General features: G+C 47.0%; 1 protein-coding gene across 3 annotated transcripts in view; it reads right to left on the reverse strand.

Annotated features, from left to right (window-relative positions):
• Window positions 1–2,049: 2,049 nt before the first annotated feature.
• ALK (ALK receptor tyrosine kinase) overlaps window positions 2,050–16,176 on the reverse strand; it is a 307,510-nt gene continuing 293,383 nt past the window's right edge. For all 3 annotated transcript variants that reach the window (XM_071423517.1, XM_071423510.1, XM_071423525.1), the window contains 7 exons: window positions 13,749–13,846; window positions 12,580–12,672; window positions 10,826–10,927; window positions 9,540–9,674; window positions 8,871–8,961; window positions 5,493–7,562; window positions 2,050–2,881 (listed from right to left, as the gene is read on the reverse strand). In XM_071423517.1, coding sequence (XP_071279618.1) covers window positions 6,858–7,562; window positions 8,871–8,961; window positions 9,540–9,674; window positions 10,826–10,927; window positions 12,580–12,672; window positions 13,749–13,846 — 1,224 coding nt within the window. In that variant the 3' untranslated portion in view covers window positions 2,050–2,881; window positions 5,493–6,857. The remainder of the gene's footprint in view (window positions 2,882–5,492; window positions 7,563–8,870; window positions 8,962–9,539; window positions 9,675–10,825; window positions 10,928–12,579; window positions 12,673–13,748; window positions 13,847–16,176) is intronic.

The raw sequence follows: 16,176 nt of genomic DNA on the forward strand, positions 1-16,176 counted from the left end.
ATCCTCAAAGTCCTGAGAAACTACATAAATAAAACATTATGTGTAGTTTATAAATAAGCAGATGGTCCCCAGCAATTCTGTGCTCTCTGTGCAGACTCTGAGGCCAGTCCTTGTCCCACACACAGCATGTGAAGAAAATGTCCTTCAATACTCTTAGCAATTAAATCTTTCAAGTTTTCTTGAACACTGGCTGGAAAGGAGAGACCACAGGTGCACGTGACAGGGGGATGAGAATTTTCTTGAGGTGTCTGAGGATGGAGAATTAATTTCTAGGGAGCTCAGCTGAGCTGGACTCGGTGACTGCTCTGCAGATGGTGACAGTAATGGTTTTCTGGGCAGGGAGCCTGCCCCTTCAGAGTGCTGCACACAGGTCCAAGGCTGGCTCTGCAGAGCTGCAAGACACAGCACAGTTCCTCTGACAAATTAACTCTGTCACCTGTAGGAGGTGGCAAATCCAGCCTTTCTGTCATGGCTGTTGCAGAGTTCAGAGTTTGCAGAAGCCTTGTCAAGGACCAGGTGGGAACTGAAACTGTCCATGAAAGCCACGTAGCAGAGTACCCACCTGCATCCTTTTCTCTGCCTGGCTGCAGACTGACAACTCTGGGAAAAAGGGGAATTACAGCAGAGATTTCCTGCCAGTGCCAGATCCAAACCAGGCTGTGGTGGCTGGCTGCTGACCAGCCCTGTTCCTGGAAGATCATAGGAGAGCTCCCTTTTGAGTTAAGACAGGGAAGAAAAGGAGGGAGGGGAGAGGTGACTACTGGAAAAGTCTTGTTAACCGAAGCAGAGCACTATCCTGCTGTAGAATGTGCACATGAAGGAGGAAGTTTATCTTTAGTAAGTCAGTCCTAATTTCAAGGAGCATTTCATGAGAATGCAGCTGCCTGGGCCATAGGAGTGATGTGGAATGGGATAAAAAGTGAGTGTTTCAGGGCAGAAGCTATCTCTTCCTAGAATTGTCACAAGATTCAATAGTCTCATTTTCAATACTGAATATGAATTAAAATACATCTTACAGGTAGACCTACCCTCAGTCCAGACTCAAAGGCTGTCTTAGATGCATACCTTTAGAAAAACACCCAAATGCTATCTTCAGCCATATCCTTTGTTCTGTTTTTGTACAGTTTGCTGTGGGTAAAAGCCAGCCTTCCTTGGGACAGAAGGAAGGGCACCTTCCCCTGTAAGAAACTTGGTGTATAGCATCTTGTACCAGCTTGCAAGGCAAGATGTATTCTATTTGCTGTCTGTATGGCAGTTGTCTTTTGGCAAGTGGGCAGTTTTTCCTTAACTCTTCCACACCCACTCCTCCCTCCAGGGAGATATCTGCTGATAAGAGGCTGTTGAATGTCACTGCATGGCTGATAAGAACTACAGCATCCCATTGGGAGATGCTCCGCCCAGAGGGAGGAGCCAAGCATTCCTACCTGGAGATAATCTGGAGATTCTGGAGTACCAGCATGGCTTCTCCACTGGATTTCCCAGAGGAACAGCAGCTGCCTCTTCTTCCAGGGGATCTTCAGAGGAAGACTACACCCTTTTCTACAGGATCCCTGCTCCAGCAGAACCACACCTGACACTCCAGGAGGACTGCATCCACAATTTCAATTGGACTGCTACCAACACCCTGACCAACAGGGTGTCAGGTTGGGTTCTGACCCTGTCAGTGTTGTTCTAGTGTACTGCATTGTTTATTTTATCCTTTTATTCTCTTCCCTATTAAAGAACTGTTGTTCCTGCTCCCATATTTGTTGTCTGAGATTCCCTAATTTAAAATTTATAGCAATTCAGAGGGAGGGAGTTTACATTTTCCGTTTCAGGGAGGCTCCTGCCTTCCTTAGCAGGCACCTGTCTTTCTAAACCAAGACATATCTGCAATGTAAAGAGGTCTGGAACAGTTGCTGCAAACCCAAAAAGTAGCTCAGGGTACCACCAAACCTACTCCTTAGAGTGTTCATCACCTTAATAATTCTGCAACTTTGCCAAGTAAAAATGGATGTCCAGAGACATTTGGACATTGATCCAATCATTGCACAGTCCAACACGGAGAAATCCAGCTACTGTCACTTTATTTGTCTTCATGCCTTGTGATTCACTACACTTGTTTACAATACAAATACACTATTCAATACAAAATACTCAATGACCATATATTAGTATTTTTCTTCATAGTATCCCTGAAGTGCACAGGCCCTTCCTTTATAAACAATGTTGCATAAACGGCTGTACATGAGACAGACACTCCTAAAATGAAGCTCGGTACTGAAAGAAGCCAGGAGGGGACACTTGGGACGTTTCCCTGGGATGGGTTTAACTCTGGGACAGACGAACAGCGATGTCTTTGCTGCTGTGGAAGGCTGTTTTATGCTATTCCCACCTCCAGGTTCTCATCCCCCAGCAGCCAGGAGCAGACATGCAGAGTGGCACCTGCCATTCCCTGTTCCAGCCCTGTGGCTGCTCCCTGTGTAGGGCAGCTGGAGCAGCCCTGGTTTGACACCGCTGTCCAAGACCCACTCAGCCACATTAATGCAGCCCTGGGGCTCCCACCGTGGACCCTGCACCTCCTCTGGCTGTGGCCAGGCCCCTCTCCCACCCCACTCCCTCACTGCCTCCGGGGAGCAGAACCACCCCCGCTCCTGCCCTGCTTCATTCCCAGGCACGTGGTGGGGAAACAAGGTTCAGTGGCACAAAGGGAAGGTGATGGGACAGCTGGAAAGGCAGAGAGACAGGCAGCCGAACCCAGTTTACCTCCAGCAGCTCATGGAACCACCTACTTATCCTCTATAGGAAACCAGGTAACATCCACATGGAAATAAGCCATTTTCAGGGTTTTTCCCCAGTTGTACTTTACATCCTGTAGATCATACTGCTTCCTGCTTTTCCACTGCAGAATGAGGAAGACATAAATCAGAACATCATTATTACCAACACAAAAGATTAACAGTCTTAAAACAAGTTCCTTAAAAATATACAGTGTGTCAATAGACTATAACTTTAAAAATAAGTCGTTGACAAAAAGGGTAAGAGGGTTAAAATAACTTGAATTTGTTTTTCTCCTAGTATGGAGGGGTTTGATAGAGGAATTTGGGATTTATAGAGTGCTTTGGTCTGGTGAGCCTATGGTGACTTAAATCCCTTCTGCTCCCTGCAGCCCTGAGTACTGAACAGGTGAATCGTCCTAGACACAGAAATTAAAATTTCTGGTTCATGCTCATGGCAACTGCAGCTTGAATACAATCAACAGAGCACCCTTTGCTCCAAACAATTAATGGCAGTATTTGTTTTCTAAGAAAGAGGACAGGCAAATGCTCCAGGTCCTGTTTCTAAGTGAGGAGATTTGATTACCAGCAATATTTACAGAACAGTTTTTGCAACCTGGGGTACTGTGCTTGGACAGCACACATTGATACCAAACTAAATGCTTGCTGTGGAAGAGCTCAGAAATTGTATGGTTTTGACATTAAAAATGAGCCCAAACTGGATTTCTGAATTCCAAGAGTTAAGAGAGAGGGATTAAAAAAAAAACAACCAAACAACAGTAATACAAACAAACCCCAAAACTCCAGCCCCAACCAACCAAGAAAATCCAAACCATTAAAGAACCTACAACAGAGCATTTTGCACTGGAGACACTAGAGGGAAGCTCACTTAAAAGCAGCTGCCAGTGCTGAACAGTATTTGTCTCAATGCACTGTATTGAGCAGACTGGAGAATTTCAGTAGCAATTCACCATTTCCCCTGATCAGAATTATCTCTTGACATATTCCATAGGTAAGAAGCAGGACTGTGTTTAGCTCCTTCATTTTTTTTACAACTCCCATTCTGTAAGAAATTCCATGATAAAATAACTGCTCAGCACAAGCTCAAAGCAGTAACCACATTCTCACCATGGCTGGGAGAGCCTGCCTTTCACACTTACAGACTTAAAATCATCTCTTGCTGCTCGTGCTTTTTAAGTTTCTTTAGAAATTCCACCTTTAACATCATAACCTGGCAGCTCATCTGCATTTGTGCAGCATCGAAGCTGCTGCCCCAGATCCAAGAATTAATAATTTCAGCTAGTCAAAGATCATTAACTTAGCAACTTTTTGTTCTTGTGCATTCTTTTGAAAACACTCATCAGTAAACAGGTCAGCTTCTGCCCTCAGTAACTTTGAAAGGCAGCAAAAACTCAGAGTGTGCTCCTTTCCAAAGAAAGGCTAAAGAAAACAATGAGTTCAGCTTTTCTGAAAATGAGAAAGCTGGAATACTTAAATGAAAATTGCTATTATATGTGAATAATGTCCTAGTGTAATAAATTGTTCAGATGGTGCTTGCCTCCTGAATTAATCAGCTTTCCTGAGACTCGAGAAACTGCCCCACTGAGTTTACTGAGCTAGAGAGAGAGAGAGACTGGTGTGACACTAACACAATCCTGAGCTAGACAGAATCCCTCCCCAGTGGCTATTTCACAGCAAGAGCTGTGAGCCTAATAACCTGGGAGATGACAAATACCCTCCTAGCTCAGCCTAAAGAAGCCTGTAAGCGTGACCCTTGTTATCCCCCCTAACCCATGCAGCAGCAGTGGGATGGATCTCTAGCAGATGAACATGAAATTCAGAGCAGCCCCTGACCCAAGCTTCCCAACAGGAGCACAGCCTGTTAACCAGTCACCACATCTGCTTTTGGCTTTGGTCTAAATAGAGGATTTAATTCTGGGTATTATAGGCATCAGAAAGGCAGATTAGGAGAACACACTAATGCTCCCCCTGCAATGTGTTTTGTATGAGGGGAGTGGTGTTGGGGAAGATGAAACAGGAAAGCCTTATAAATATGACTGCCTGGCAAAAGATTTTGAGAATATGGAGACTATAAGTGAGATTGAAATGAAAGCAAGCTTTGAGATACCTCAGTTACTGAACAACTGGAAAACAATGGTATGGCCAGCTGAAGGTAATCCCCTTTTGATCAAACATTACCCTCTGCTTGCAGACAAATCCAAGGGTCAGAGCAGACCCTACTAGCTTGGCAGAAGGGGTCCAAAGAGTAGTTTTTAGGGTTTAAAATGTAACACACTATGGTAATGTAGTGATTCTTATAGGCTGTATGTAAATGCTATAGGATTTGTATATTGTAGTAGACCAGTTAGTGAGAATCAGAATATTCAGCACAGAAGAAGATTTATTGTATTGTAATGGGAACCTCACTTGCTCTCTCATCCTCTTTACCATACTCTTGCCTTCTCTCTCTTTACCTCTCTCTCCCTCTTTTGTGCCTGCTCTGAGCTGTGGCTGGCAGCTCCAAACTGGGCCCCTGCACACACACCTTTGCAATAAACCTCAAGTTCCATGACCTGGCTTCAGAGATCTCTCGTCTCCATCCGTCCCAACTGTCCCCCCCGCCCATCGCTCCTACAGTGTGGCCCAAGCCAAGTTCTCCAATTTAAATCTGCCCATCCCAAAGTCTAGGAGGCATATACATTCTGGTTTGTTCTCTGATGAAGACAGGAAGCTTACCTCCACGTTTGGATCCAGGGCCAGACTCAGGGTCACTTCACTGAAATGAAGAGTCTCAGACTGAAGAACACCTTCCCACTCCTTTGCTGATGCTCCAGTACTCCCATTTCTATGGAAATAAGCACCCCTTTTTTGGATAGCGATCATGCTAAAACAGCTCCTCCCAACCCTAAGCTGAAGTTACTAATGCACATCTTTACACATGAATTATTTCCTACATCTATGTTTTGACAATACACTTAACTGGAGTATTTTTCATGCACGGGATGTACAAAGTGAGTCAATGGAGTGTTTGTCCTTAAACCACTATCATACATGTATTTTGCCAAAGGAAAAAGGGCTCTAAACCCTTCAGTATCTGGCTTCCAGACAGTGGCACGATGTAGTCTTCTGCCTTTATGGTGTTGTTCATACAGTGTATATCAAAGGCTACTTCAAACCTTCGAGGTATGCAGGTGGCTGTCCCTTTTCAGGGCACGGTGAAAGTCTCTCTCATGACCATGGTCCTTTAAAGCTTCACCTTGATTCCACTTGACACTTCAACATTCTTTATGAAGGGCATCCCTACTTTTGTAGGACAGAAGGAATTTTAAAGGGTTTTACTTGGTTCTGGTGTTTAAGCATAGGTGAACAAAAACAAACCAAAGAAAACCCCAGCCAAACAATGCCCGCCCCCTGGATGCCTCGTAGCATCTACACCCATCCTCTGCTTCCTCTGCCCTCCCCTTCAAGTGATGCAGTGTGACCAGGGTTTTTCCACTGCCCTGCCAGCACCCCCACAACACTGTGCACTCAAGGACTTTCGAAGACTGGACTGCAGCTGGACCAAGACTGGAGAACGTGCCATCGCGTCACCATTCAGCGCCGTCGTATTTCTTTATTTTGGTTTGGATAGAGCATGCTCTTCCCAAACCCACTACAAGCCCTGCCAGCAGCAGGAGATCTCCAGGTCTTCCACAGCAATGACAAGTTTGGCACGGGAAAGCCCAGACATGAAACACTCATGGCAGTGAGCCGCGGCTTGACACGGAAGCAGAGGACGCACAACTGGGAAAAGCTCACAGGAAGGGCATGACGACAACCATGCGGATGAGTTGATGCAACAGCAGCTGGGCCTTGCAGTTAACAACAGTTCCCTGCATCCTCCCTCCCCCTCGTTCCTTTGACTCTGCTGGGGCCCCGGTGGTTTGAAGCCTCTCGGGTTAGTAGAAATTACAGCTTCAAGGGTGGCACTTTTGGAGCAAGTTTGCATGAAACAGGAGGTGATGCTGTCCCATGCCTTGCTCGCGGGGTGTTGGGTAACGGGACATCTCTTCAAGGCTCAGGGGCCACGGGGGGGAAAAGTCAAGAGAGGGTCGAGGGCTCTCAGGGCCCCTGCTGGGTTATGTGGCTCTTGTTTCTGAGGACAGGGTCCTCGTAACTGCTAGCACAAGGTGATGTGGAGCTTTCCAAGGGCAAGCCCTGCTGCTGGTATCCGTAGTTGACGTTCCCACAGGGGAAGTGGCGGAGCCTAAAGAGAGGCACTTCTTTAACACTTGCGGTTAGGGAAGATGGCTCTAAGAGCAGGGAGGAGCCTGGCAGCCTGCCAGTCACAATGTTGGGTCCCACAGTACAGTTTCCTTCCTGTCCCAAATTCTCCCTCTCGGGCCTCTCCTTCTCCAGCAGAGAACTGTTTTTGCTGGCCTGCTTCTCCGCAAACCAGGAGCCGTAGGTTGGATTCCAGAGGTTGGTGGGCTTGTTTCTGGAGCCCCGGCTTTTGTGAAGCTCGGAAGGGGGGTTGGACTGGGCATAGGCCATGTTGATGTGTCCTCCCCCTGTGGCTGACTGCACCTTCCCTGGCGGTGGCTGTTCCAAGGCTCCCACTTTCCCTAGAGATTTTCCGGCAGTGACGGCCGATGCCAGGGGTGGTGGAGACGGCAGGGTTTGCCTATCATCCTTTCTGTCTTGGTGTGTTGAGACCAAGAGAGGAGGAATTCCTTCTGGATCGTCGGGGCGCATCGCCACCTTCTCCTCCTCCTCAGCTGACGGGCCGTATTCTACCGGCAGGGCGGTGTTGATGACATCGGGATCCTGCCCAAGGGAACAACGGGAATTCCTCAAAGCCTGCAGCCATCACACATCTAGCAGCTGTCATGCTATGATCTCAAGACATCCCACCACCCAGAGCCCACATTCCATGAGGAGGGGATGCAGACAAAGTGCAGTTAGGTGTGAGATGCAACAGGATATCCTTAAAATCCAACTCCTTTTAAAGAAAGTAACCCTCAAACTCACCATAGAACAGCAGAGGCACAAAACCAATGAAAAGCATTTTTTATGTCCAGCAAAATTTCCTGTGGGAATGCTTTTTGGAATCTCTATCATCTCAGAGTTCATAACACTCTAAGATAATATTGAGAATGTTGGAACCATGTAAGTATTGCCTCCACATGAGAAGGGAGGAATGGGAATGCTGAGTGAAGACAATACTTGCAGACTCCTTGAAGCCTGAATCCACAGGGGCTGTGGTTCTGAGCTATTTAAGCAGTTTTGAAAATTAAACTGAGAGAAAATGCAGTGATCTTGGCAACCTTTACTTATTGCTATATGCCATGGCAAGCTACAGATAGCAGAAAAAAATGCCTCCCAATCCCAGGATCCAAACACATGTAAAAAACAGATCAAGCTTCCCAAATAGCAAGGGAAAGCAAACTGACTGAAGTGAGCAACAGTGAGATCATACAAGGAGCCTGCCCTGATGCAGACAGGAGAACATTTTCCAAACTGCTCTATTCCTCACAAGCTAAACTGGCGGTAAAAAAAAAAAAAAAGAGTAAATCAGATTTTGGCCTGGAAAGCCAGCCACATCTTTTCCCCTCTGCCTAGCCTAAGAATCCCCGCTCCTTTAGCCTGGCCATCTCTCCACCTGCCTACTCCAGCGCTGTCAGATTAAAACAAAATTGCCAACAGCTGCTGAAACCATCTGCAAAGGGTGCTCTGAGCTGGGACCACTTCTGTTCAGTGCTGACTATGCCTTAAGGGTAAACACTGGGATGGAGTGGCTGGGATGAGGCATGTGAAAGCAGTGCAGGTGCTGCCCTGTCTTTGCTCTTTTGCTTGTTGGAATCTGTGCCTCTATAAGCAGAAGCAGGGCTACAAGTGTGCTCTCTGTAAAGCTCTGTCAAACTGTGTCAGCCTGTGCCTTTCAGCAGCAAAAGACAAGAAGATCAAGCACCTGGTGAGGTGAATATCCCAGCCAGGGGTCCCAGGCTGACATCAGTCTCCCTGGACTGCAGTAGTGCAGTGCTGCCTCCTCATCTCAAGTCCTGGCTTGTCTAGAGAGCTCTTTAAGAGGAACCCTCTCCACCCCTGCCACCTGAGGTGAATGAACATGGATACCTGAGTGCAGTACTCAATCCTCTCCAGGATTATGGCAAAGTTTGGCCGGTCCTCAGGCTGGTGCTGCCAACACTGGGTCATGATGCGGTAGCTGGAAGGGCAGAACAGGAGATGTTCGTGAATGGCAGATCCTGTGGGATGCGACAACTGCTCAATGCAACTTGGGAATCACAGACATTCAGCACCATTCTTGCTTCTAATAAAAGAGAGTTCTCTGCCTTCCCTGGAACTGGACAACTGATGCACTGGTGACCACTGGAGTGTGACCACCAGTGGGGTGAAATGCAGAGTCTTTCAGAGAAATTACTCATCCACCTGAAATCCACTGGACAACACACTAAAGCTAGGCAGGGCTGCAGATAAAGGAGCCCAGTTTTCCCTGCCTGTGAACAGTCTGATGCACTGAAGTTTCACAGCTAACCTAAGACAGAGAAATATTGTGTCATTTCTGACCACACAAGCAGTGGCCAGGACTTCTCCAATGGGCCCTGATTTATTCTCCAAAACAACAGAAAAATTAAATATTAGAGAAATCACTGGCACTAAAGATTAATAAGGCAGATTAGCCATGATTAGGTCAATCTTAAAGGTCATTAACTTTTGAGTAGAGAAAAAGCATTTGAAACAGAAACTTAGTTGCATGAATATATCAAAGTTACAGTCTCATACACAGGGCCAGGGCAGTTTTTAGGTGGATCCATCCTTCCTCCATTGGTCACAAACTCCAGAACCTCCTGGTTGCTTTTGCTGGGGTAGGGCATGTATCCCAAAGAGAATATCTCCCACAGCAACACGCCAAAGGACCTGAGTACAAACAAAGAAACAAGAAGCAAAGAGAAACAAAGGAAAACAAAGTGAGGGATACTGGAATGACCATCACCAGTGGGCAGTGCCCTTAGGTTCAGTACCATCAGCATTGCTTTTTGCAACATTTGATCAGGCAGCTAGTGGAACTCTTGCTGTAGGATTCAGACATAAATAAGCTGCACAGCTGTAACTTTAAAACTTTTAACAAATATCAGGAGTTGACTGTTAGGTGAGTGAAGCCTATGATGTAGGTAGGTAAACATGGTTGCTTTGCCCTTGTACTCAGCACTGCTCAACTGGAGGTAACAAGAGTGAAAGGTTATCCTTTTCTGAGGCACTGACCACTGCCAGAGAGAGAAGTTTTGACAAACTTTTCCTCTGGAACAGCTACCCTGCATGAAATATCCTGCTAGTGAATCCCCACTGGTTCTCTGAGGCCCACAGGCCCCACCTTTCACTCAGATTAGAATGAAAACACTCCCCAGCAAACACAGCCCTGGCCTGGGTGCTGTGGGCTGCAAAGCCCTGGGGACAGTGGCTGGGACAGTGCCCCTCCAAAGCATTCACCTGATTTAATTCACATTAAAGCTGTAGAGAGATGTGCAGCAGTGGGAAACTCCTCTGCTTGGTGCTGAGACAGGCAGAGCTCAGCTGTACCGGGGTGTGGACCTCACCCCTCTGCTGGCTCAGGAGCTGGGTCCTGGCCACCAGCCCCTTCCCCCTCCACACACTCCCTGAGCTCTTGCCTCCTGCTCTCCCGATTTTCTGGCCACTCAGGAGCTCCAAGTGCTGCTGTAGGCCAGGAGAAAGGCAAAACCCACAATGAGGACACCCTTCTCCCTGACTGGCAGGATGGATTGTGCCTGCAGCCTCCCATGCTGCTTTCCTCAGTGTGGCACTGATGCTTTCCTGCTGCAGCAGCAGCACCTGCATCTGCTCTGCTCTCCCTGCCCTGCAGCACCCACCTCTGCACAGGCCTGACCATTCTGCTCCCTTGTCTCCTCAAACACTGCTGGCTCTGAAAGACCCAGCTTGTCTTTTTAGTGTGTGAGAAGTGAACAATACCATGTGGTTTTTACAAAATATTCACGGTTTACAAAAGGGGTTCCAACACAGACAGAGCAGCCAGCAGAGGAAAGGAAGCGCACCATGTGTCTGTTTTTGATGTAAAGATCCCTTCCATGAAAGCTTCAGGGGGCATCCATTTGACAGGCAACATTGCACACCCACCCTTACGATAGTAGCTGGCTCTGCAAAGAACAAACAGAACAAAAGAGTCAGCCAAGGATTCAGAAAATGCCATCAATATGGGATTTTTGTAATTACAAATATTCAAATTATGAGCCAGAGGAGAGACTAATTTAGGTGGAACAATCTAAGTGCTGGAATGACCTGTTTCTTCTCATAGAAGCAGTGGGAAAGAGCAAATCATGGAAGTGCTGTTTAATGTACACCACTTCAGGCCTGATCTGGTGAACCAGTTATCCTCATCCTCATCCTCCTAGGGAATTACTAACACAGTAACTGCTGCTGGCAGAGCTTCCTCCTGCCCTTTTCAACCACAGCAAGATCTCCTCACCTCATGTCACACATGGTCATCTTGGGCATACCCAGCAAGAATAAACCAAACCTCTCCCATATATACCCAGTCTAAAGCACTGTGAGTAAAATCCAAACCCCTCAATAGGAGCAAGGAACTTCTTGAGGAGGATGCCAGGTCATTAGAGCCGGGACAGTGACACAAAAATGTTCCTGAGACAGGAGTTGCAACAGTCCTTTGGAGTTGCTGTCATTTAAGATAAAACCTGCAAGCCCCCAATGCCATGCTGGCATTTGCAGGAGGCTGCTCATGCAAGGTGGTATCACTGATCACAACAGCACAGCCTGAGCATCCAAAGGGCGCTCCTGGACAAAGAAACACATGCAGGCTTCAAAGGCACCTTTGAAAGCTCAGCATCAAAGTGTTCATCTTGGCAGTCAGTTTGCTGCTTGTGTGAGGGTGACAGATGCTGCTCTGTCCCAGCAGAGCCCCATCTGACAGTGGGGCTGCATGCGGGCTCTTTGTGGAGGGAAAAACACCCAAACAGCTCTGATACACTTGGGTTTCTGAAGGTAGCACTCTGTTTGCAGCACCTCAGGCTGTGATACTGTCAGAGCTCAAGCTGAGCAGAGCCAAACCTGGCTTAGTAATTGCACAGGAAAATCCCCAAGCAGGAAAAAAAAAGAAGGCAAGGCACTGGAATAAACTGTGCAGGTGACTGAGCATGAGGCATTCCTTCTTCTGAGTCAGGGCAAATCAATTCCTCAGCACAGCAGGGTATGGAGCTGCACTTCTAGAGGTGCTCTGTGGAAGATGAAACATCAAACTGCAGCCCTGACTGCTCATGGTCATTAAAGATTTTCTGGCACTTCTTGCAAGAGCAAAGGTAGTTAACCCTGTGTCCTGGCTGAATTCCAGTTTGGGTGATTACATTTTCCTGACCTTCTACACCTTCCTCCTTGAGCTGCAGTAAATTTAGGAAATTTACTGGTGACACCAAACCAAAGGTGCAGGGGTAGCATCAAGGAGAGAGATTAAACTCAGAATGATTTGGGATCACAAAACAAAGGGGCACATCAATGCCATTCATCGTGGAGAATGTAAAAAAAGGAAACTGAGGACAGAATCTAAGAGGGAGGAAAAACCTTCCATGACCATTAGACTCCACTGCCCAGGAGAAAACTGCCCAGGGCAGTTTAAGGCAACACCAGGAAGGCATCAATTGAGATTCACCAGGCTGGCATCTCTCCACTCCAGCCTCACCAGGGTTACACAGAGCAGCACAAGAGGCTGCACAAACACTGCTCCTCCCCCATTTCAGTGACCTCCCACTTGCAGGTACCCTGGGCTTGGCTCTGCTACCTGTAAATATCCCGGGCCATTCCAAAGTCTCCAATCTTAGCCACTCTCCCAGGCCCTCGACAGGTAAGGAGGCAGTTCCTGGCAGCAATATCCCTAAAAAGAAAGGGAAGAAAAGAAACAGAAAGAAAAGAAGCACTTAATTATTAGGCAGTTTTGCAAATCAAAAAGAAAACAAAATATAGGACCTACTTTCCTGAGCTGCAGAGAACCTAAACAGCCAGAAAAGTCAGTGTTTATGGATAACTGCAATGTCCCCAGTTCCAATCTATCCCTACAGCAGGAACAGTTTTGTTCTTTAACATTTTCTCTTTAAACTTCACATAACATCTTCCATTTGAAAGGGTGGGCCTCCTGTGAGCCTCCCTTCACCCCAGGAGTTATTTTTATGTCTCTAAGGAGTGCAAGAAGAGGAGCTGATTTCAGAATGTACCAGTCCCAACATCCAGCTGTTTGGGCAATGATCCACTGATCTGTTCCTACTGTGCTTGTTCAAGTGTTGTCAAAAGGCTGTTGTACTGCCAGAGACAGGTGTCAGAACACTGCCAGAACAATGTGCAGGTGTTGCTCTGAATACTGAAGCTGTGGGCCTGAATCTGTGTATGCAGGTAAAGCTCCACCTCTGCTGGGCTGGAGTAAACCTTGAGGTCTGAATCACACAATGGCACAACTTGTGGTGACTCTCAGAGCTGCAAACTGCCACCTCTCTGCCCATCTCTACTCGGCAGGCAGATTCTAGGTGCTTGCCAAACCCCCTGTTTTGCAGGAGCCATGGTCACTGATGCTGCCCTTCTGGCTGTGCTTGTACAGGTGCTCTTCGAGGGGGAGAAGAAAAAGCTTCCAAAATGAGCAGACAGGCACTAAATAAAATTCGTGACAGGGAGAGCTTTAAAGACTTCTGTCACAAGACTGTGTCCATCTGCAGAGTAGGCAAATAGGCTGCACAAGTGCAGGCCCTGAGACAGGGCTCAGGATCTTTGGCAAAACTACAGACCTTTGCCAGCCTGATTTATAGCAGCTCCTCTCTCTATTGCTTCTACAATTCTGATTTTGTCTCCCTGGTTTAAAGGTATCCAGCCACTAGAGTGCAGCAGGACACAAACAGATGGAGCAGGGCATTATGAGCCCCTGCTGGCCTTTCTGCAAGTCCTGCCCAGGCAGGGCTCACCCACCTGTGAATGAAGTGGTTCTCCTCCAGGTACTGACACCCACAGGCAATGTCACGGGCCACGTGGAGCAAGTCCAGCATGGAGAGGGAGGAGGGCTGATTCTGCCAAAAGACAAGGGACACACATGGGTTAAAAGCAGAAATATGGTGTGGTTTGTCACTGCTGCAGCGCTGGGAGCTCCCCAGCAAGTGACAAAGGGATTAGGAAAATGCACAAGAGAGAGTTCATACCCACGAACTATGAAAGGATGTGCAGACACAACGTTACACAGATCCCAGAGACAGAATCAGAACAGACAGAGTCAGCTGGCTCTGACTTTCCAGCTCCATTGGGATGCCCCTGTAAGAATTTCCCCCAGTTCTCAGGGCACATCTTCTGAATTTTCAGCACGATTTTTCAGATCTGTAGCCTGAACTGTTCTTCACTGAGTTTCTCTGTATTACTGCCAGCTCCTCTCTAAAGTCACCTTGAACCACGAGAATGACATTTTGTATAATGGCATGAGTCACATTTGCTCTTTCCCTCCTCCACATCTGTGTAGGTTTTATCTTGCCCCTCAGAGCACTGGCACAGTTTTGTGTAGCCAATGGCTATGGAAGGCTAAGGCTGCCAACTCCTTGTTCCAGCCCCTGTGATGAAGCCCACAGCCCTTGCCAGGAGGAGCCAGATGCTCTAGTGGAAAGGGCAGGATTCACACCCAGCCCCTGCAGCCAAACCACAGCTGCTGCCCTGAGGTGTGAATCAGTGATCCCTGTGGTGAGATTCAGTGATCCCTGTGGTGAGATTCAGTGATCCCTGAGGTGAGATTCAGTGATCCCTGTGGCCAGTCCTGTGGGGAAGGGGAAAGTGCTGCTGCCTGTGGAGTGAGGAGAAACAACCGGGTGGCAGTGACTGCTCATGGCACAACAACCATTTCATGGATAAGTGTTTATCAGCCTTAGCTATTCCACCAAACAAGCTTATCACACTCCTTGGCTCTCTCTTAGGACAGCAACCTAGTCCCCAGAAGGCACACCTGTCCCTGGGGTTCTCACACCAGTGCACAAATGAGCACAGCTTCTCCAGTGACAGGGACTGCTGGCTCTCCAGCCCATCTCCAGATGCATGCCATGCTGTGCTGGCCATCCCACCTGGTCTAAACCACTGCAAACTGGGACTGGAAATAAGTCCAGGCTCTGCACCAGCCACTAGTGGTCATTGGCTGGTAAAACTCAAACCCAAAAATCAACCAAATAAAAAACCACAACCAAAACCAGACAACAACAACACCAACAACAAAACCAAAAAAAAAAAAAAACCCAAAAAGCCAAAAACAAACCCCAAAATCAAACCTCCCAAAACCCCCCAAAACCCACCCAAAACCCCTACCAAACAATAAAACAAAACAAAACAAAACAAAACAAAAATAAAACCAAACCAAAAAAACCAACCTAATGTCCTCTGAAGATATTAGGAAAAAAACCTTGCCTCAATACTTAGCTAATGAAATAATTGAAAAATGGTGCATCTCTGTGTGAACAAAGCCTGTTTTGTTCAATGCAGGGCCATAAACCAAAATGTGATCTTGTTCCACCTGCCTATATTTTATTATTTACACAGTATAGTTCATTGCGTATATATGCTTCACTGATTTTTTACAACACTGGACTGCATCTCCCCTTAAACTTCCCTCTTTACAGAGCAACTATTTTCTGCAAACATAAAGCAGCTCTTTCCCTGCCATTTTGTGGGGAAGGGGGAATAATCTCTTTTACCTCTGTGAGTTAAAGTGACTTACCAGCTACACAAGATGGCTACAATAGGAAAGAATGCACATCTTCTTTTTCCCTTGCAGGGCATAACCAAGGGGAAATTAATATCTCAATCTACCCATTCCCTGCTCTTTCAAGCAAGGGTCAGAAACTTGAAGTGAAAACTGAAAAACTGAGTAAAAAGCTCAATTCTTTACTCTACAATCGATTTCAGACTCAGGCTGTACTGCAAAGCAGTCTGTAGGCTGAAGCCACAAGCTGATTTGACCTGTATAGCTTTTTTCTCTTTTCTCCTTTTTTTTATCTTTTTGCTTTCCTTTCCTTCCTTGGATGAATTCCTTCCACCTTTTTTTGGCTAAATACAATCCTAAAACAGATGTGACTGCCCAGCCAAGGACAATTTAGCCATGTAATTTGTTTGAAAAATGGAGGTTTGGGATTCATTTTGCAAAGGGGCAGCCTTGAGACAAACCAAAGGATTTGCTTTACAGCCTTTGCTCCCCAGATGAATGGATGGTGCCAGCTGCAATGCTCCACTGCTCAGGGCAGTGGGCATGCTGGAACCACTGGTGTGACACCTCCCAGGTGAGGCTGAATCTTGCCAAAGGTGAATGAAATTCTGTGTATTGTTCAGTGTAATCACTGCTCTGTGCAACAGGCTGCACAGCACAAAGGAGGGG

This window comes from Agelaius tricolor, unplaced genomic scaffold, assembly GCF_023055355.1.
Source record: "Agelaius tricolor isolate 1412-34295 unplaced genomic scaffold, bAgeTri1.0.p SCAF_1, whole genome shotgun sequence".
Classification (NCBI taxonomy): domain Eukaryota; kingdom Metazoa; phylum Chordata; class Aves; order Passeriformes; family Icteridae; genus Agelaius; species Agelaius tricolor.